The sequence below is a fragment of the Oreochromis niloticus genome, linkage group LG12 (assembly GCF_001858045.2).
Source record: "Oreochromis niloticus isolate F11D_XX linkage group LG12, O_niloticus_UMD_NMBU, whole genome shotgun sequence".
Taxonomy (NCBI): Eukaryota; Metazoa; Chordata; class Actinopteri; order Cichliformes; family Cichlidae; genus Oreochromis; species Oreochromis niloticus.
Genome location: NC_031977.2, coordinates 20,448,581 through 20,470,871, shown reverse-complemented (window position 1 = coordinate 20,470,871; position 22,291 = coordinate 20,448,581). Strand labels below are relative to the sequence as shown.

At 40.2% G+C, this 22,291-nt stretch overlaps 1 protein-coding gene across 4 annotated transcripts in view; it reads left to right on the top strand.

Annotated features, from left to right (window-relative positions):
• The window catches only part of bmpr1ba (bone morphogenetic protein receptor, type IBa), a 63,878-nt gene that overhangs the window by 26,287 nt on the left and 15,300 nt on the right, over positions 1-22,291 (top strand). For 2 of the 4 annotated variants that reach the window (XM_005452043.3, XM_005452041.3), the window contains one exon: positions 16,244-16,661. The exons of the other annotated variants lie outside the window; for them this stretch is intronic. In XM_005452043.3, the coding sequence (XP_005452100.1) occupies positions 16,556-16,661 (106 nt within the window). In that variant the 5' untranslated portion in view covers positions 16,244-16,555. The remainder of the gene's footprint in view (positions 1-16,243; positions 16,662-22,291) is intronic. 4 annotated transcript variants of the gene reach the window in all.

Here is a 22,291-nt window from a genome sequence, read left to right as displayed (position 1 = left end):
AGGGATTTGTGCTTTGGTTACTGGCTACAGATCAAATACACACAGACACCAGAGATGATTAGAGATTAGAAGTAAACAAAGTAAGAATACTGTAGTTAACCTGTGCAGCATATCATTTAAAAAAAAAAAGGTTCAAAAGAAAAGATCTGACAGGGAAACTGCTGTTCTGACTAAACATTCTACTTGCGAGATCTACGTTTAATAGACTGATTGTCTTGTCACAGTGTTGGAAGCACCAAGCTGTGCATTCACCAGAGAGCAATTCATGTGCATGTTTAGCTTTGAGGTTTTCCCCCCCAGGGATGTTTTGTTTTGATGTCTTCCACTGCAGCCAGATGAATGGACACATGGAGAGCTGGGGGGGAGGAGGGGACCGCTGGACATGTTAAAGGACACCTGTGGGGCTTTGTGGGCCTCCCATGATGGACGGGGGTTCCGCTTCAGGTGGCAGTAATTTCTCTACACCGTGGGGAGGGGTAGTGGGGTCAGGTTGTGTGTGTGTTTTACGTGTGTGTGTGTGTGTGTGACTGCCTTTGTCACCGGGGGATCAGTCTGTGAGAGGTGATTTCAGTTTGTGTGTGTGCTTTTTCCACCCCGTCTTCTTAACTGTCTTTTAGTGTATTTATATACACTGTGTTTGTGTGTTTGTGTACACAGGCCCATCAAAGAATAATTGCTTCAAATACCACTGGGAACACCACGCAGATCGTGACAGTCTCACCCACAACTAATGATTATGTAAATATGATAGCCATCTGTAGACTTGATTGTGTGTGTGTGTGTGTGTGTGTGTGTGTGTGGGTGTTCTGCCTAATATATTGTCTTATCATGTGGAGATCAGCTGTTAGACAAATGTGGCATTGTTGAAGACCAAAGTAGAACCATTATGTGCATGTGTGGTTGTGTATGTGAAGTCGGGCTTTACTAGTTCAGGGCTTCATTTATTCTCTGCACCTGATACTGAGCTGGATCACTTGGTATTTTAGATGAAAAGACAGCAGCTTGTTATTAAATGTCACAGGCCGATCTTCTAGAATAACCAATAATGTTGCAACAGCTCACCTACTCACACACACACACACTACACATAGATCTCTTTTTTAACGTACAAGGGAAAATGATTAAGACAAGAACTAAAACAATGTAATGCTGTAAGAGGTGGTGACTCTAAACCAGTTTAAGTAGATTCTAGTGAGGAATTTGATCTGAGTTGGCTGAACGCTTGACACCTCATTGTCATGGCATGAACACAAAGTGATTAGGTTTGTGAACTGATTGTGCTCCACACCTGATTTAGTGTAACATGCAGACAACGCATTCACCCATATGTTGTTATATGCATGCACATGCCAGAGCATGGTACAACTTACACTCACTACAAACTTTGTTAGGCACACCTGTTCAATTGCTTGTTAATCCAAACATCTAGTCAGCCGGTTCCATGACAACCACTTAATGCAATTAGACCTGTAGACATGGTGACGACAACCTGCTGAAGTTCAAACAGAGCATCATCTTGACTCATGATGGTGATTTCACTTGACTCAAATGGCCTCCACAGTCATCAATACTATAAGCTATACAATACTATACAGTAGTGATTCTGTTATTGAACTCATGTATCCACTTCCACAGACAGGGTCCCGACCTTTAAGTTATACAAAATTATATAACTGCTTTGCAAAATGGTAAAAAACACAATTAAATGATTTGCAAAGGTCATGAAATCCATATCTTATTCCCAATAGAACACAGAAACGCCTCTGCGAATCGCTACCTTATCATGGTGGAGGGGTTTGTGTGTTCCAGGCACCCCAAGGGCTATGTTGTCCGCGGGCTTTTGCCCCCTGGCAGGGTCTCCCATGTCAAATTGGTCTTGGGTGAGGGACCAGACAAAGAGTGATTCAGAAGACCCCTATGAGTAGAACATCAAGGGTACAGTTCACCATGCCCAGAATATGGTTCGCAGGGCCCCACCCAGGAGCCAGGCCTGGGGATGCACATCGATGCTTTTACTGCAAAGCCATGTTGTTGTGAGAGGCGTTACTGCCAAAATATTTTTCATAAAATACTAAAATTTCTCAATTTAAACATTTGATATATTTTGTGGTTATTAAAATGAAATGTTTGTGAGATCTGAAACTCATTGAACTCTTATTTTATTTACATTTTACACATTGTCCCAACTTGTTTGGATATGAGATTGTAGATTTTCTAATAACATATACTCATGTAGAACTAAATACACTTTAGTCTGACTTCATCATAAACTCAAGTCTAGGTTTCTAAAAGGGCTCCAGCTGTACCCTGTTTAAATGCATGCTTTACTTATCTGTAGCTGAAAAGCTCTGTTATTTATAAGCACATAACAAGAGAAGCTGTCTCTGCCATTTGCTGAACAGATGTGTGATTGATCTTCAGATCAGAGTTTTTTCTGCAGTAATATTTAGGATTCTGTGCTCCCTTTTCATGTCCATTGTCTATTACCCATGCAGCACTGTCAATCAGTTACAACACTGATTTGAGCAAACTAATAGTAATATTATTAACATTAGATCACCTTTAGTCAAAGCTCTTCACTTCGCTATGGCAACAAATCAAGCTAAGTGTTTTTCATTGTGTCAAAGTGGTGAATTCTCTCTCTAGTATGCGTGACACATGTGGAAACGCATACTCTCACTGCACAGCCACCAAAGGCAAAAACAAATATTTTACAGGCTCTGCGTGCAACAAATAGACCCCCCACTCGTGATGAGCATGTTTCTATGTGTTAAAGTCACTAGTTTGGAGTGCAAAGGTCATTCTGGGAGGTCAGAGTGGTAGTGTTGTGTTTCATTCACAGAATAGGTCCACTTTTACACACTATGGGGTAGAAGTCAGCTAAGGCGAGGGAGGAAGAAGAACAGAAACATGAAGAAAAGTAGGTGTGGGTCAAGGTTCGGGGAACAGAGGCTAGCAGACATTAGCATTCATGTTTTCTGATAGCTGGCAGGTAGATGGGGCAGACTGTGTAACACACACTGTTGTCACAATGTTCTTTGTACTTTGTCCACGGCCACTGATTGACCTACATGTTTAAATGTAGTCCATGAGTGTAAATACTTGTGCTGGAACTCTGTGAATGAATTGATGAATGCTTGTTTTGTGTGTTAGGTATTTTTGCTTTTTTTCCATACATAAAGGGCCCATGGTGGTCATACGAGAAGCTACGCTGAACTTAAGGATCCTTGAATAGTGGAAGCACTATATTTGGGAGCTGGACCGAGGCTTCTGACCCTAACACTGACCCCACACCTGCCTAATATGTGTGTCAGTGGACATGGCTGGAGATGGATAGAGAAGGGGGAGATGCAAATGAATGTGTGTCTCTGTGCTTTGTGTGTCTGCTTCCCTTTTGTGTAGCGCATAATGGATTTTGAACGTAACATTTGGATGCTGGTGCAAAATATTTCACAGATAAAAATAAACTCAGTAAATTTTAAGTTTTGTATGGAAGTAAGTAATTGCTTGTCACACTTATGTTGTAGATCATTGACGTATGTGTGTTTCAAAAACAAACTTATAAATGATTAATGCTTTGGCAGCTGTCAGGGCGTATTAGTTTACTGTGAAATTGGCCACTAGATGTGGATTCTTTAATTTACAAAGTTTCTCAACATATGGTAAAGTGACCATTTTAATAACCCATACTTCTTCACACTGAAATATCAAAGGCAAACATTTTTTAAAGAAAGTAAAAATAGCTGTTGCTGTTATTATTGTTTGAAGCTATAGTAGTAGTAGTGATAGTGATAGTAGTATTATTAGGAGGGGTAGTGTAAGTTTTTAATACTGATATAATTTGATATTTAACATATAGAGTTTTAGCCATCTATATCTAAAAACTGGAAAAAAAAATGTGTCTTCTAGCTGACATTTATTCATTTGATTATTTTAACTTGCAAATTTGATAAATTTAAAGTGTAGTCATGCAGTAGAATGCAGGATATCCAATTAGCCCTATAGCGTTAAAGTCATTTCTGTATCTACATATGATCTAATGATTTAATCATTCACTATTTTATTTAATTATTGATGCTGCATATATCATGAAAGATTATTTCAATGGAATTTTAAATTTGTACATTTTTACAGTTTTCCTGATTTTTGTGTGCGTGCATTTCTGTATCAGCCGTCACCGTCAGCAAATGCGTGACCGGTCCCTCAGTTCTGTATTTAGGCCTAAAGGTTCAAGGGTCAGAGAGGTCATGAGTTGGTATGAATGACTGCCTGTTATCAGGTGGCGAACAAAGAATGTGTATGTGTGCATGCATTTAAGAGAGAGAAACAGGAAACAAAGAGTGACTGAATGACAGAAGGAATGAGGCGAAAAAGGAAACACAAGTAAGAGATGGAAACATGCAGGCTCGCAGCATCAATGAGCAGAGTTTTTCCAAATGTTTTCATCTTTTTCAGTTCCCTGGATGTTGTCAAGTTACATGCATTTTTTCTACATTATTTTAAAGTATATTATATTGACAGTGCATAGCATAAACCAGACAAATATCTGAAATAATAGACAGCAATATAGAATGGACGACCATGAGTTCAACATGTTAAAAGTCGGTAATCCTGCTTTGTCACCTAAGACTCAAAAAAAACAGACAGTTTAAAAATGTGGGGTTTTAAAATAAACTATCATGAATGCAAGTAGTTATATGGACACATTGCCTTTTTTCTGTGTTTCTCACTCTGTGTCCCTTTTCTTTACTTTGCCTGATTCTAGCTGATTCAGCCCCTTCCACTCTTACCCTCTCAACCCCTTTCCCCATCGTCTGTTTGTCTCCCTCATTTCATGACTCCCCCTTCTTCTTCTTCTTTTTTTTTTTTTTTGCTGCTAATTGCCACCCCGTTGTAGCATCCCGGGAGCCGGGAGCTCATTAATTGGTGAAGAGGAGACAGGTGGCGCCACTATGTTGTGATGCTTCTTGTTATTTGTGTGCGTAGGTTTATTGAGTTGATGCTGTGTTTGTGAGTGCACATTAGTTTGCATGAGCTTGTCCTTGTTTGTGTGTTTATAGTCTTGTGTGTGTGTGCGTGCGTGCATGCGTGTATGATTCCTATGAGGATGTGACTGTGTGTGCATGAGTTTAAACGAGTGTGTGTGGTAGCACTGCTTGTTAGCGGCACCGAGCCCCTTCTCACTGTAATCTCTTTGTTTATGCAGTGCGAAAAGGGCCTTTCAGGGGCATGAACTCCCCACGCTCTTATCCCACTGCGCCACTCACCCCAAACAGACCCTCATGCCCCACCACCACCCTTCCGACACCAGCTTTGCTCCCACCACCTCCGTCATCTGACTCAGCCCCTGCCCAACACTGTGTCCCGTTGTCCTTGCTTCCTGTCTAACTTCGTTAGCATTCAAATCATAAGCCATACGTTCTGCGAGAGACAAGCCAAAATTCACAGAAAAATACTTCCTGGCACCTTTTTCTTGTAAACTGTAAATCAAACTCTGTTGAGTTTACTTCAGTTGCTCAGACCAGCTCTGTCAAAGAAGTCAGCATCTCATTTTTATACCTTTTGGTATTTAGAAACAGAATATAAGATGGGTAGTCCTGCAGCCTTTGCAGGGAATTATTGACCTTCCAGCAGTTTGCTTCACTGAGCTCACTGCACACACTCCCTAACCTCAGCAGGCATAGGACACCGGTATGTGCACCTACCTGTTCATAATATCAGCAAAGCCACTGCATATACCCAGCATATAGCATTTGAAAAAGGGCCATCCTACTTTTAAAGTACATTTGCCAAACTAGCATTTCCCAAACCAGTTTGTCAGTTGAATGTGCAAAAAAACATATCATCACTACCAATTCTATCAATACTAATGTTTTTAATGAGCTCCAAATGCTGGTATTAAATAACAATAATCTCTAACCAAAATAACTCCAGAATACTGAGTTTAAAATCGCTTAAAAACTAAAGTGTTGCTGGTTGCCCGAGTCACTGCCAGCATTGTTTCTATTAGATTTTTACTAGATTCAAATGAATTGGTCATGCTCGATTTAGATCGCCAAATTCAATCATAATCTGGTTGGTTAATCATACTTAACAGATAAGAGAAAACCACAAAAGTTTAAAGCTGGTTTGATGTTCAAGCTTTGCCACTGAATGCTTTGGCAATAAATTCCCATTCATTCGTAACATCATTAGCTGCTTCCAAGTTCTTTTTCTTTATCTTTCTTCTTTTATCCTGCTTTCTTTATTCAGTGCCTCTTTTAATCAAATCACATAAGTCTTTTCTCCCTTCATTCTAGCCCTGACCTCTGAACTTGCTCTCATTGCTCTCCTTTGAAGTCTTCAGTAAAAAAACTATTTTGAATCGCTGGCAGCATGTATCTAATTGTTTGGTAAAGTCTGTGAGGAAGAGTGATTACACAGCATTAGTGCTTTGCCTAACAGACGGTATTATCAGGTGGTCAAATGGTGGCCTTTTGGCAGGTCTAGAGGAGCGGGTGTCAGAAGCAGTGATCTGTGAATAAGTGCGTTTGTGTGTGTGTTCATATTTCTATGTCTGGACCGGTGTACGTGCTTTTGTATCAGTATGTGTCCCTGTGTTCGTGCAGGTGTCGGGGTCACAGGCAGTTTGTAGGTCAGCCCCCTGCCCCTGGTGTCACAATGCTCTGTTTGGCCCTAAACAACCACTAATACAGGACTTCTCTTCTCTTCTCTTCTCTTCTCTTCTCTTCTCTTCTCTTCTCTTCTCTTCTCTTCTCTTCTCTTCGTATTTGGCAGGTATAAGTATATGAGTATATGCAAGGCTGGAAGAGAGGGGGAGTAGGAGAAAACAACGGTGAATAGGACCAGCCACAGAGGCTGAAAGGTTTTATTGGGCTATGCTATTCTTGGCTGGAGAAAACAGTTGTCATTAGCCAAAGAACCACGTGTAGCTCTTTTATTAGCCTAAACTCCTACATAATCTGGGCAAAACCAGGTTAGTTCTACAGGGTAATTAGAAACACCAGATCCCTGTGTTTTTAAATTAGTGTTTTTGGAATCATAGAAAGTATTACTATATATATGACAGAAGGAAATAAAATTAAGAAACCTAAATAATTTATATTATTTCATACATACCCGAAGACGCTATCTTCCCTTGTTTGATAGCTATTGCAACTACATTGCAATAGCAACAGGCATATGTGTCCTCTGTAGCTGATTGAACTGCTGTTGAAAGTTTCCATGCTGTGTCTCTCTCTCTCTCTCTCTCATAAAGGCTTTTGAATTTAATGTACTGTGCAAAAGTCTTGGAATAGCATTATTTATTTCAGTTTATTTGGAAAACTGGAAACAGGTGCAGTGATTTATTGAGCCATGTGCAAACACACATGAAAATACAATATATGAGGCAGCAGCACCAAGTCTTCCAGGTCTTTTCTTTGGATTTTTGATGCCTTTTGTTACATGTTTTGTCAAAATGATCCAACAGCGCTTCAGTGATGTTGAGGTCCGGGGTCTGGGGAAGCCATTTTGCCTTTTTTCTGCATGGCAGTGTGTTTGCGATCATTGTTATGCTGAAAAATAAAGCCATTGCCAAACAGATGCTTTCCAGATCAAAAATCTGATGGTACTTTCCTGCATTCATGATTGAATTTGACAAGATTTTAAAAACAGCTCCAAACCATGATGGAGCCTCCACCATGTTTTACATATGGCTTCTTTTGTTCCCAAATTTTTTTTTCCTCCAAACTTTTTTAAAGACACACTGCACACTGTGGTATGGCTAGATATGCCTAGTTCTCAGCTAATAGTGCTTTGGAAAGCATCTTGTTGGCACAAAATTCATGCCTGCCAAACAGTATTCTTTGGCATTTTTTTTAAAGATTCCTAGTAACAGGTTCCTAGTAACAAAGAAGCTAAACATTTACAAGTTAACAACAACTTTGGCTATTAGGCACAATACTGATTCATCCCTGGGGTTCGGGCCTCTTTAGACATAAACTGAAAGTAAGTGAAAAAGCAGTCAATGTCCAAAAGAAAACTGTGAAAGACTTTCAGCTGGGAGAAGTACCACTGAAAACCAACTGGGAAATCTGCCTCCTTGACAGTATATAAATAAAAATAAAAATGGCACAAGACACGTGCACAGTGCTTTATATAAAATAGGTTAACATGTTTGTACTGCTGACAAGGATTGCTGTTTCACTACAACAATTAAGCTGTAACTAAAATGTGAGGAGAGTGTGGAGTTGTTGCCGGCATGCTTGTTGTTTTGGAAGAAATGCTCTAGCGTGACACACAGTAGCTCGGAGACATTTGCACACACAAAAACCAAAGAGATGCAAACAGAAGCTAAGCTGAGGCTAAAGAGAAAACAGCGCTTTCAAAACAAATGCCTCAACTCAAGTGTAACCAGAGGAAGCAGGTGCTTGACTGCAGCTAAACAGAATCACAGAGGCTTTCCCCGCTGTAAGGTAGTAGTCATCAGAGTTTGACTTTCTGCGGTGTAGCACTGAGAGCTGAGATGCACTCGTTGCATAATTAATGTTAACAATCCAAGTTAGCTGTGCCAACCAGATGAAGAAAATTCTTCAAAGTCTGATCGCATTTCCAGCTAGAGCTGTATCAGATATTTTATGTGACAGATGGATAAACAAGCAGAGGCCAGTCATTGTGGGGAACAAAAAAAGTGTTGGTGGGTGGCTGCAGATTGTGTTTTGCAGTATTTAGCAAGCTGTCTCATTTATGAATCAGAAAAAGTAGGCAGCAAAAACGATCCCACGAAGCAGGTGGGAAATCTCAACTCTCTTTTTTGCTCCCACTCAGGAAGTAGGTCTTGTGTTTTCTGTGTGCATGTCTACCTTAGCAAGACAAATTTAACATTCCACCCTTTTGGCCAGTTAGTTCCTCCTCCCAGCACCCTTCCCTATTCCTCAAGGGATTGTGGGGGTCTGGGGGGTGATGGTATGTGTGCGAGGGAGGTGGAAGGTGGGGGATTGCTTATTCTAGACTCACAGTTTGTGTGTGTGTGTGTGTGTGTGTGTGTGTGTGTGTGTGTGTGCGCGCGCATGTTTCACCTTCTCTTAAAAATGACATCCTATGATTCCTATTTTGCTTATTTAGCTGTTTCCTATTAATCAAAAGTGTCTTCACTAACATTTAACATCAAAGTAATATCCGAGGCTTTCATTCTCTGCTTTGCCTGCTGTGTGCCTAAGTTCAAAATAACAGGACATTAATCTTTCTGAAATGATCTAGAAAAACATTGTGTTTGCTACATAGCTTGACGGTACACTTGGACATTCATCGTGGATATATGCAAAAGAAATTAAGAAAATAATTGAAATATTTATGATATCATGATTACAGTTGTGGATACCTAATACTCAGTCTCAGTTTTCTTGTACCTCGCCCTAATCACATATCCCTTTCAGTGATTTTATGGCAGTTGTAAAGTGATACAGTGAGTGGTTTCACAATGACAATAACATGCTGTAAAACCCAATTCCCAGTCTATCATTAGGCTTTCATTAAGTTTAAGTGGCCCAACACCTACCTCTCTGTGATGTGTGAGTGTGTGTTTTGTGTTACTTGTGCTGTGAGGGTATAAACTTGTTTATGCAGTCACCTTAGGGGACTTGAATTCCTTTTGGAGAAAAAAAAAAGCAAAGGCTCATAATAAGGTTTAGGTTAAGCATAGTTTGGCACAGACACCCTGCTGACCATCCAAAATCCACATGACCAGATTTCTGGCAGACAACACGTCTGAGACACAGACGACAATCTTGAAATGGTGCATTTCAAGATTGCATTTTATGATCTTTTTCAATTAGTTTAGTTCACTAAACCTAACCGGGCTAGACATGAAATGGAAAATAATATACAATTGCTCGCCATATTATTAGTTAGACCTGTTTAAGTGCTTGATAATGCATATATCTAATCAGCCAATCAAACGGTAGCAATTCCTTTGCACATTCGAGCATGCAGACGTTGTCAAAACGACCTCCTGAAGTTTAAACTGATCAGAATGGGGATGAAAGGTGTTTTAAGTGACTTTGAATATGGCTTAGTTGTTGGTGCCAGACAGGCTTATCTGCTGAGATTTTACCACACAACCGGGGTTTATAGAGAAGTGTCTGAAAAATGGACAGAAATCCAGTGAGCGGCAGTTCTCTGGGTGAAAAGGTCTTGTTGATGTCAAAGATCAGAGAAGAATGGCCAGACTGCTTTGAACCGATGGCAACAGCAACTCAAATAACTACTTGTTATTACCAAGGTGCACAGATGAGCATCTCTGAATACACAACATTTTGAACCTTGAAGCAGATGGGCTACAGCAGCAGAAGACCACATTGGGTGCCACTCCTTTCGGCTAAGATCGGGAAATGTAGGCTACAGAAGGTTGGATAAATGTTGCCTGGGTCCGACCCAGCATATCTAATAAATTGGCCAATGAGTGTAAAGGCAAATAAATCTTTATGAAAAAAAACCCTGTCTGGCAGGAAATCACTAAATGGAAAATTTTCCTACTAGCATCCGACATGCAGTTCAGGGAGGGAATAAATATCTTATCTATGGTTGGACAAATACTGGTTATAGTTATGATTTGATTGAGTAGTAATACATTGAGTTAATTTAACATTCTCTGAAGTGATCTAAACATCACTCTGTAACTGCTTACTAAATAATATAAAATAATATATATTTTATTTTTCCATATTTGTGGGGGAAACGGGGTTCTCCAGTGGCGCAGAGGTATTTTCTCATAAAGGTGAAAGGTCAAACAAGAACAAATTAGTGTTGAGGACAGAGGAGGACCTGACAGGCTTTAGTTTCTTTCACTGCTTCATCAACATCTCCCTGAACTCTGTGTTACTCCTCGTGTCCTTATTCCTCTCACCAATTCCTTGGCCCTAGGATGAGTTTTGTTGGCTGTGTTTGCGACAGGAGCAGGAAATCATATTTCACTGGTGAGTTTGTGTCGTTTAAGTGAAAAGGCTTAGCATTACCTGTAATTTGCAGCCCTGTTGCTCCATCCTTAATCATCACCTTCCTATCCCATTTTGCACACAACACTTCATACATTCCTTGCAGACCATTTTAATCATGTCTTCCCTACTTGTCTTGATCAGTTAAATTGTTGCTAACTGCAGTGCTTTGTTTGAACATTTTAAAACTAAAACAACAAATGAACTCAACTAAACCACCATTTCGGTTTCCCTCAGGCGAAGAAGCTGAGGGTACAAATGGACTGAAGGAAGAGGAAGTACTACCGCGACTCTCACACACAGCTCTCCCACATCTACAAAGGATTGCTATGTAAATGCACCAGTGAATAGGAGTGAATGGACAGACTTAAAGCAGATTATGTTAAACCTCTTGTTAGTTTAAAGACATGCTGAAGTGAATGGGTGGGGATTAGCAGATGTGCTGCTGTGCCACGGAGGTGTTTCACTAAAATGGATTTAATCCCCTGTCTTTTAGTCAGTTCACACATCAAATAAAGGGATAAATGCTTCTAAAAGTGAGCCAGGAAAAGGTAAGGTGGTCTTTAAATCCCAAGGAAATCCGAATGCGGAGACAATGTGTTTGAATAGGTATATGCAGAGCCGCAAGTATGCCAAGTCCATTTATATATTTGGAATTTGAGCCCAGACAGCAGAGAAATTCCTACAGTAAGTGGCCTATGAAAAGTCTTAACACCAACTTAAAAAAAAAGAGTACTCTGGTAATCAGAAATTGACTCTCCTAACACTGCTGCACTGCTACACATTCAACTGTTTTAAAAAACATAGAACAACAATACTGTATAAATAATGTGTCATTATTCCTTTGTCTAGTTAAAATTGCGTATCTACTTTACCCTCTATTCAAGGATATATTTTTTTCTAATGTTAGGACTGCTCTCTATCAGAAGTAGTTCCTGGATGCTCTGTCTATTTATCATCCGCTCTCTTCCGCTTATTTAATTCAGGGTCATGTGGGGCTTTGAGCCTATCCCAGCTAACAAACGGCGAGAGGCAGGGTACACCCTGAACAGGTCGCCGGTCTGTCGCAGGGCTAACACAGAGATACACACCCATTCACACTATGGGTAATTTAGAATCACCAATTAACCTAATGCTACTAAATGCATGTTTTCGGACTGTGGGAGGAAGCCGGAGTACCCAGAGAGAACCCACACGGAGAACATGCAAACTCCACACAAAAAGGCCTCGGCCAGATGGTGGATTCAAACCCACAACCTTCTTGCTGTGAGGCAACAAAGCTACATACAAAGCTGATAGTTTCTGAACAACTACAAGGAGGTCCATCTCACAGGATGGCTATCAGAGAGGCAGAGGATGTCATCTTTATCATCCTCAGCAGTCATTGTGTCATTGTATTTGCCAAAAGGCCAGTGATAGTCAAGGTCAATGGCAAGCAATTCCAAGGTTGCCACAATATTTGTAGATCCCTAAAGTACCCCTAGATGGGGGTACTCTTGATCTGATGACAGAAAGGTGAGGAGTGAGAAGAGACTCAGTGCTAGAGACCTTCTATAAGATTAGCAACACACTACAGAAATCTAGTTAACTTCACTCAAATTATAAAGCTGTCGTCTACATATAATGAGATCTCCTGCACATCTCTCCTAGTTAATACAATTGTACATTAGCAATATAATTAATACCAGATTTTTTTTTTTTCATCCTTAATCCACATCAGTCCACATGGCTGTTTTTTTTCTTCCAAATATATTTATTGTTTTCCAGTTTTACAAGCAAAGGATGGATCCATTCTGAAATCTTTAAACACACTTTAAAATTTAAAGCAACAGTACCAAATAAAACAGCACTCTACACTAGCCTTTAATGCTTGGTTCTTTTACACTAATCCACTTGAGCAAGATGTTCTTCACTGCAGTGCAAGTAAGTAATAGAGTACATTCTTCGATTTCTTATTGGAATAGGTCTATCAGAGAGATCTCAAATAAGAAACTTTGGGTCCATCGCCATAATAATATCAGTATCTTTGCAGCTTATGACAACTGCAATGAGTTAGGGTAACGATTTCTATCTGGCACATTGCTGGGTTGAAACTGTTTTAAGATTGGGAGATATATGCATTATGTGTTAAATCTTGAACTGTATTGCTTTGGCATGATTACAAACTGAAAGTGATTTAAGCATATCTATATATTCCCATTCACTATCATTGATTTTAATAGAAAGAAGCCTTTCTCATTTATCTCCAATGTGTTATAAAACCACGGGTGACACGGCAGTTAATAGTTTGCAGTTCTCGAGAGGCGATAGTTCAGGATTGCTAATTAAGACTGTGCAGTGCAATATATTGAGTCCACTTGGCGAGGAGGAATCTTCTGAATTGTACCTAACAACAACTCATTAGATGGAAATCAGAAACAAATAATACAAGTTTAGAAATTAAATGTGTTTACTGGCAACTTTCAGTCCACCTCTTTTGAAGTGTTGACACTGAGAGCTCCTGACAAGTGAAGTTGTTGTGTTATGACAGCTTGTCAAAAATGATGAAAGAGTGGATGCTGAATAAACTACTGACCCCGAGCACTTGCCGAGACTTTCAAATAATCTGAATGTGTAAAGGGGCCTGAACACCATTAGCATACAAGCAGTCAGAATAAACAGCGGTCTCTGCATCAGATTTAAAGACATCTGAGCAACTCATTTGTGACGTAAAGTAGAAGTTTTACTTGTATTTTTATGTCTTCGACCTCCTCTTATCAGTATAAGCCTTTTTTTGCTCTCAAATTTGAATTCCTCTAAATATCCCTTAAAGGTCAACTTCCTCCTTCTGTTATCTAAATTCTTCAAAAAAGCTTTCCTCTAAAAAGCTTCAGACATCTATTATTCTTCTCTCTTCTCCCCTTTGTTTTTCTTGTCAGAGGCCTTTCTGTGTTTTTTTTCTCTCCCTTTTTTCTTACTGCTCATCCTTCGCTCATGACACTCTCAGCCATTCATCATAGACCCAGCATGAGGGTGACACCAGTGAAGAATAGCGTGTGTGTGTGTGTGTGTCATGGAGCACTGGTCTACAGTACCTTTAAAGTAACAGCTTTTAAAGGGATCATTCCTCAATCTGCATATGATATTCTGTTCTCAAGGAAATCACCACAGACATTCATTACTGCTAACACACACAGGGCTTCACAGCTATTGGGGATTGGGGGCAAATGCTGTCACAGTTTTTTAAAAGGCTTCCCGTGGTTAGACATGCTTGAAATGACATTCTGGTTCACTGGAGGAGGGGAGTGGGAAAAGGAGTGGAGAAGAGAAACACAGAAGTGGAGGGGGAGGGCAGCTAAGTTTGTTAGTTAAAAAAAAAAACCTTGGAAAGAGTAGAAATGGTAATAAAGAAAGCTGTGTGTCATTTAGGAAGGCGTGAAACCGGAGAAACTTTGCTGTGGCTTTCCTAAATGGAAAATGTTCCCATCTTCAAAACTTTGACTTTACCACAGAATCCAGGACTTCAGAAGTACAGAAAGGGCAAAAAAATGTATGGATTTTATTTAAAAATGAGATCACTGTACTCTTGTAGCAAAAATGCATGTATTTGGTTAATTGTCAAAACACTAATTGAAATATCAAGTTACACAAGTGGCCGCTTCTTATTTGCTAAGCATCCCCAGCTAGGACATCCTGCTTCAAAAACCGAGACTGGATCTTCTCTTTCACATGAGAGGAAAATTGACAAGAACGTTTATTACTGTTTGTATGGGAACGGGGCTTGAGAGGGGCAATGATGAGGGCAGACAGAAAGAAGATAGGGCAGCAGCGGGGCAGGACTGTTTATTTGTGAAGTGATATTTTGCTCTCATCGAGGAGCGAGGGAGCCAGGCAGCCTATTGTTTGCCTTTAATGACCAACATGAACAAGTGTGAGAAAGAAAAGAAGTGCAAAGAACAGCGGCAGCAACAAAGAGGCAGATTAACATGAAAACAAAAACTGTTTGCCCCATCTATTTAACCTCGAAACTTCAATGTTCAGCATTTTGTGTTTGAGGAGGAGTAAAAAAAAAAAAGCTGCCCATTTTGTGCTGTTTCAGGTCTGTCATATTTTCAGCTAAAAGCAAAGTGTTACCAGCACACACGCACGTGCGCACTCACAAAAACGCACACACACACACGGTTTTGTCGAAAGCATGCCTTACAGGCAAGAGGATAGCTCTGGAAAGGAAATGGTCTATTAGAGTGTCTCAACCCATTTATTTATTAGTATAAAAGCTCCAGGCTTGGGTGATGTAATCTCTAACAGCTCCTTCAAAGTGTCTAGGCCAGCTACTTGAATAGCACGCCACTGTGTGAAGAGGTGTTTTGAGTAGCTTTTCGTGAATCTGGGATTCTAAAGCAGAATTCTTCGGAATGATAAACCCGACTCCAGCCGTGCAGACTGTGGTGTCGTCGGTGACACAAACCTGAGTGCAGTTTTATTCAAATGTTGTTTTGCATATGTTCGTTCCAGCCTGCTGAAGACCAAAGCTAAAGGTCAATGCCTTAGGCTCAAAACCATATGCATAAAGGGTGTCTAAGTACACTACAGGTTAGCCTGCTTGTGTGTTAACATGAACAATTTAAATCCACTCTATTAAACCACACCTAAAGTAGGGCCTTTTCCATATACAGTCTATTTTTTTCCCTTTGTTATGATTGAAGTACTACACAGATTTATCCAGTACCTCCACTGTTGGCAGTTACTCTGATATTCAGCTATTCTGATATATTTACTGAACATACAATGGTCCAATTTTCCCATTTAGGCCATGCAAACAAACAAAAATTAGGATCCACTGCAATCACATGAAAGGAAGTAAATGTGGATGTTATATGATGATTTTTTTTTATCTGAAATGTATCGTTTGCTCAATTGTAGTTCTGCTTTATTGTAAGGTCAACACTTTATCAGTCTCACCCTATTAACAGAGTATTTCCAAAACAAAGTGTAAACAGATATCTATAAGCCGTTAAAGGTGCAGAATCCCACAGATAGTGCTGCTTGTTTTCAATGTCCTCCTCACCCTCCTCCTACTTTTTTTTTCTAAACCCCATCTTGCTCCTGTCTGCTCTCTGCCCCTGTTTTCTTTCCACCCATGTCCTCCCTCCCTGTGTGTGTGTGTGTGTGTGTGTGTGTGTGTGTGTGTGTGTGTGTGTGTGGAGAGAGAGAGGGGGCCAGCCCTCCCTACAAGGCAAGTGAAGTAAACTCCCCCTTTTTGTCTCTGTCTCTCTCCCTCTCTCTCTCAGCTGGGCTGCTACTGTCAGACAGGGTTGGGGGACAATCATCTCCAACTGCTGCTGCTGTTGCTGGTGTGTTCTGTGTGGTGTGGACTTTCTCACGTTTCGGTGGACCCACACACACACAAACACACACACGCACTCACAGATTCAGGAGCTCGCATGCCTGATACTACCCCCGCCTCTCTTGCTACCCACTCTCTCTCTCTGGTGCATACATACACACTGAGAAGGAGCGACGGCGTGTGAGCGGATCCCATCGTGTGGAGAGCGCTGAAGTGAGGAGACCAGAGAAGAGAGGAGCGGCGGCACACTCTTACCATGCCAGTGCAGGGAGAAAGGCTGAAGCGCTGTTTGTCTCTCTGCTTCTGGAGCTGGAGTTCTCTACTATTGCTTGGACTGTTCTCTCTGCATGCGCAAGGACACGGTGAGTTACTGCAAACTTTCTCCGCTGACTGCTCCCCTGAACTTTTTGCTGTTTTTAAGTAGCTGCGTGCTGAAGTCGCTCTACAGCAGCTCATTACTTCTCTTACTCCCATTAACACTGTGAAGCATTGCTTTAGAGTTTTTTGTTGTATACCAGTTATCTTTTTTTTTTTTTAACTCATAAAGTCTTGCGTCTTAAATCTGTGCTATACTTTGCCCTTTATTTTGTGAAAGCAATCCATGATGAGTGTGTTTTAAACGTTAAATGCAAATGAAGTGGACATGATCCCTAATATCTATAGTATGTTGCTGTTTTTTCTGTGCGTTATAACTGATTTTCATCTCATTATGAAAGGGTTTTTAATAAGCACAGGGCAGTGTTTTGTCTCTTCCTTTGGGCTGTGATTTTGAAATGAGAAATTTGATTCGACACATTTTCAAGCAAGTCTCTGATTTTTAGATTTGCATATTTAACACATGCACATGAATGCTGCTGAAGCTAATATTCAACCAGCGGCTTATGATGCAAAAACAAGAAAGATGTTTAATGAGTGCATTTATTTACCAAAAGTATTTCCGTTTCATGAATTATCACACCCCTTTCAAAGCACTCTATGCTGCAATAATAACTGAGTCATATGTCAGTTTGTTTACAATATATTTGTCGTTTTCTTCAAGCACACTGAGAAGTGCATCCTCGCAGACTGACAATGATGTTACACGCGCCGGCCGCTTTGTCTGTGACCATGTTTGGTATCTCAACTGTGATTTGTTATGTGTCGGAGGGAGAACGTGTCAGATTCAAAACTCTGTTGTGTTTAGTGCCATCACACTTGTTATTAAAGCTGCAGTAAGTAGAAATAAAGAGTCAGAATCTGACAGGAGACGGTTCATTCGTCTTATTCAACAGTGCCTCATAAGCTAACGCTGAGTTTCATCTTCGAATCGAATTTGAACCCCATTCTCCTAAGTGAAAGTCTTATGCTTAACTGATGGAATTACCACAAATGATTACATTTTCAGTCTTCATATTACCGCATTTATACTTCACTTGACCCTCTACATGCCAGACTGAAAAGAAGTGCAGTTAACTCAAATCTGTGGACGTGAGCCAGATTTTCTGAAGCCTCAAGGAAGGTCAAGAAGTTATGGTTCCTCTAATTCTACTTCAATTATAACATCCTCAAATGTTATATTGAATTTTTTTTTCCAGCGACAATATAAACGTGCTCCCTAGCTCAGCTTTAAGGGTTGACTCGCTTCCTCTGTTATTTCTCTTTCTCTTCTAGGGTTAACTATAACAAGAGCATTTTGTAGATTTTCCTCCCAATCACTAATTTAAAAACAAAGTTTGGATTTCAAGAGTTTAAATGTTAGTCTTTCCACTGTTCAGTTAAACACAGAGTGTAGATTTGGACAGTGTTTCTAATGAATGATGGTGTCTGTGTGTATTTATCTATCTCTTTCTTTATCGTTGATCTATTTAAAGTCATTGTAGGCTATTTCAGCCGGGAGCCCTGAAGTTAAGCCAGCAAACGCTCATACCTCATGCTCAGTATGTTATGTGCCGAGGTCTTCCTGCGACCTCTGGCAGCAAGTCATCTCCTCTGTCTTGTATATCTTTCCTGTCATTGTCACTGGGTGGTTTTCCAGAAGCAGTCTGTGCCGAGCTCCCTCCTTCTGATTTACTCTCTTTGTTTTCAGGTGCTGCTTCATAATTTATAACTGGAGCTTTGGAAGGAATAACAGTTATTTTAAATATTATGTGCTTTTAAGCATGAAAATGTACACCTGAGTGCACAGGGGTGCAAACTAACAAAGTGCCTAGATGTTTTAGATTCATGGTAACGCCGACTGCTCCGTCCAAGATGCCGCAGAACAGCTGCCAGCAAGGAAGATGTGTTAAATCTGACACAATGTTGGACCTCACCCAAGATTTCTTGTTTGTGTTATGCTCCTAGTTAGTCATTCACAGTGTCTTTTTTTTTCTATTTGCAAGGCATTTGCTGAGAAAATCTTCAATCCAGTTTTCATAAACCCTTCGCGGCATTGCCAGTATTTAGAAGCTAAAAGAATGAAAAATGACTATTTATATGTAAACATTAGAACACTGCTCTGTGCTGAATAGCCCTTACATTCTTAGCGTGTGAATTTGTGATGCTAGGATTTAATTCATTGTCTTATTTTATTTGCTGGCATCAGCAAAATTCACAGAATAAACAGAAACACAAAAAGAGACTGTGCTGATCCAAACTGTATTCAGGAAGCGTTTCTCCTGAGGCCTGTTAGTCGCATTTATTGGCTTACGTGTAGACGACTGATTGGACCAGCAACAGGCCTATTCATCGGCTGACATACAGATGATTGATTGGCAATAAATTCAGCCGTGACTCAACAGGCAAACATTTGTCAATTAAAAGAAGTTGTGAGACGGAGCGAGGTGGTTGTTATGTACAAGACTGTCTCTGTCTCCTTTTCTCTTTCTGCATCTTCATTTCCTCGGTGTATTGTCTTCATTCCGTAACAACTCATAAATAACTTGGTAGACTGAATAGATGTCTAGACTTGGGATTCATTGGTCATGCTGCCACAGGTGAACTGGAGTAGTTAATTTTCTAAACAGCCAGTAGAATGCCTACTGTTGTGTCTGCATAAAAGTCACAGTTTGCCCTCTGGCATTTATACACCATTGTCTGTGCAGTAAACAAATAGGTAACATTGTATTCATTATTGTCGAGTGGGCATGGGTAGTATAGGGAAATCACACTCTTATGCACACTTTATGAATCTTATACACACAAATCTTTTGTGACCTTCCACCTACACCAGGCTGCAGCCTTCAATGTGAGTTCTGGGAAGTGAGGAGCGAGCGTGATAGCTTACATTTCATTGTCCTTGGTGGAAATAAGCACGGCTGTATCAGTTTTCACAGTCAAAGCTCCGCCAGTTGCTTTGCTTTTGTCACTGCTCTCTAATGAGACTGTTGCTCTCTGTGGAATTTCAGGTGTTATTTTATCTGAATAAAACATTTACCTGGTTTTTGGCCAAGATAAACACATCACACTTGCTGCCTGTGTTCTCGAGCTCCTAAGAATTTGCCATAGTTCTTTGAGTTTATTGTAAAAGTGACATACTTCATACTTACAGATTGCCCTGGCTGTTAGTTTTTGAGAAAATCAAAAGCAGTGAAAGCGATGCTTCCCATCAACTCCAAGTGAATTCATTCAGTTGCTTTTAGTGATGCAGAGAGGGTCTCTCAAGATACTCTGCTCTGAGGAAGTTGTTAGGCATTTTGGAATAAAACACAGCTTTGAAAAATAAGAAAAGAAGCACTTGAGATATGACTCAGTGTACCGTGCCGTTAGTTGTGCTTTCCATTCCTCAACCTTAAAGCTTTCTGACAGGATGTGTTGTGTTCACGTGCAGAAAACTGATATCTCATTAGAACTACTGATATCCTGACTGTAATGTTGAACCAGAGGGGGAACATTTTAGTGCTTGTTATTGGTTTTCTATTAGTATTTGTTTTCCCTTTGTCAATTTTTATGTGATTTTTTTTTCCTTCTTTTTCTTCTTCAGTTTGCACCAAAAACCATGACCTGACCAGGCTGGTACCCAGAAGACTAATGTGGTGACATTTGAGAATTTATTGTTCTACTGTAAAAGTAATGACACAGATATGAGTCTCAAATACACCATTTTTGATACTGACACTTAAGGAGCCTGTAAGTGTTGGGCTACTCCTTTTAATCTTTGAATTCAGGTGTTTTCAGTTACATTGTCATAGATGTATAAAACCAAGCCCCTAGCTATGCAGTCTGCCTTTACAAACATTTGTAAAATACTGGGTCATTCTAAAGATGAATTTGAGTGTGGTACTGCAAATAGGATGTCACTACTGCAACAAGTCAGTTTATGAAAGTTCTAGTCTTCTAGATATTCTACAATCAACTCTAATTGGTATTATTGGAGAATGGAAGCATTTAAAAACTCCAGCAACTTGTTACTGAGTGCTGAGGGTCGCTGAGTGCTCAGGTGCATAGTGGCAATGCTCTGCTGACTCAGGAGTTTCAAACCAGCAGCATCATCAGCACAGAAATTGTGTGCTGGGAGCTTCATAGCGTGGGTTACCTTGGCTGAGCAGCTCCTGTAGCTGTAGTGTGTCGGTTACCCAGCAGTTCTGTGTATTCGGTTTGTGATGATGTTGTGATTAGAAACCATTAAATACCAATAAAAATCAGCAACTTCAAAGTAAAAAAGCTAAACTTTTCTCAGGTGAAGCAACTATCAGTGGTGTAATGCATAACATGGGTTGAAACTTGATTGTGGTAAAATGCATTAGAGGGTTACCCTCACCACCTGGAGTGGCTGTTATAGTGGGTAACCATCAGCTACAACGCAATGTGCAATAAGCAAATTGCATTATATTTGGATGGGGCTATACCACTGAGAAAAACGGAGGAAACAGTCATCTTAGAATGACCTCTGAAAGGTGCAGAAAGGGGAAGTGTTGAGAGTTTGGGATAGAGGGGTATTACATCCTGTAATGGATACAGATCCAGTAACTTCTATCCCAGTCAGATTACCGGTCTGGCGCTGACTTCTTAAGACACAGCTGGAGCAGGGGAAGTTGAGTGTGTGTGTGGGTGTGTGTGTGTGTGTGGGTGTGTGTGTGGGTGAGAGAGAAAGAGAGAGAGGCAGTGTAGAAAGAAAAGATAATTTTTATACAATAATAAGCACTGATATTATGCGAGCTTCAGCAAACTGATTAGAACAGAAATTTGTATTAATAGTCCAAAGACATATAATCACTTGTGCTATATATATTTTTCTTATTAATATAAATTTCAATGAGTGGCTGTTGGTAAATTCAGCATGTGGATGACAGCTAGGCATCAAATTACAAAACTTCTATCTTGGTAACGAAATTTGCTGCGATTGTCGATAAAAACAGTCTTTACACTGATTGTGTGAGTTGATCACTCTCTGCCCAACATGGTCTAACACAATAAAGTGATAGACAGATAACAGGTGAAGGGGAGTGGAGCAAAGGAAAGCTGGCTGTCACAACCTTAGTGCACTGGGACTATGAGGGCTTAGGGTTTTCCATGCACTCGCACTCCCTCCGTGATATCCTGCCCTCCCAGTCTCACCACCTGGAACTATTTTTTTGGATTGGGGAGGGCGAGCAGGGAGTGGAGAGGGTAATTGATCGTTGTTTGGGGCCCGTTACTTGAGTTCAGGCTTCATAGAGATATTCAGTATAGAGCAAAGATTTGGTATTGTTTAACACGAAGAAGATGGTAAATAAACGTAAGGACACGCAGAGAGAAAATAGTGATCCATGTCAATGTCAGTCTCAATAGGAAATCAGTGCCCGTCTTATATTTTAAGACATAGCAAGAATTCACAAAGTTAACTGTATACTTCAATCTCTCCTTTTTTTTTTTGTTTAAAAAATATACATTATGTCTGAAACCTGTATACCAAAAAATTGATGAGCTATTTCTAACTCAGTCATTCTTTGAATCTTGTGTTCCTACCTGAAGTTTATGATTTATTGCCCTGTAGCCTTATAACCTCATCTACAGGTCTACTTGTTTGAGTCAAGTATCTCGAACCTTTAAGGAC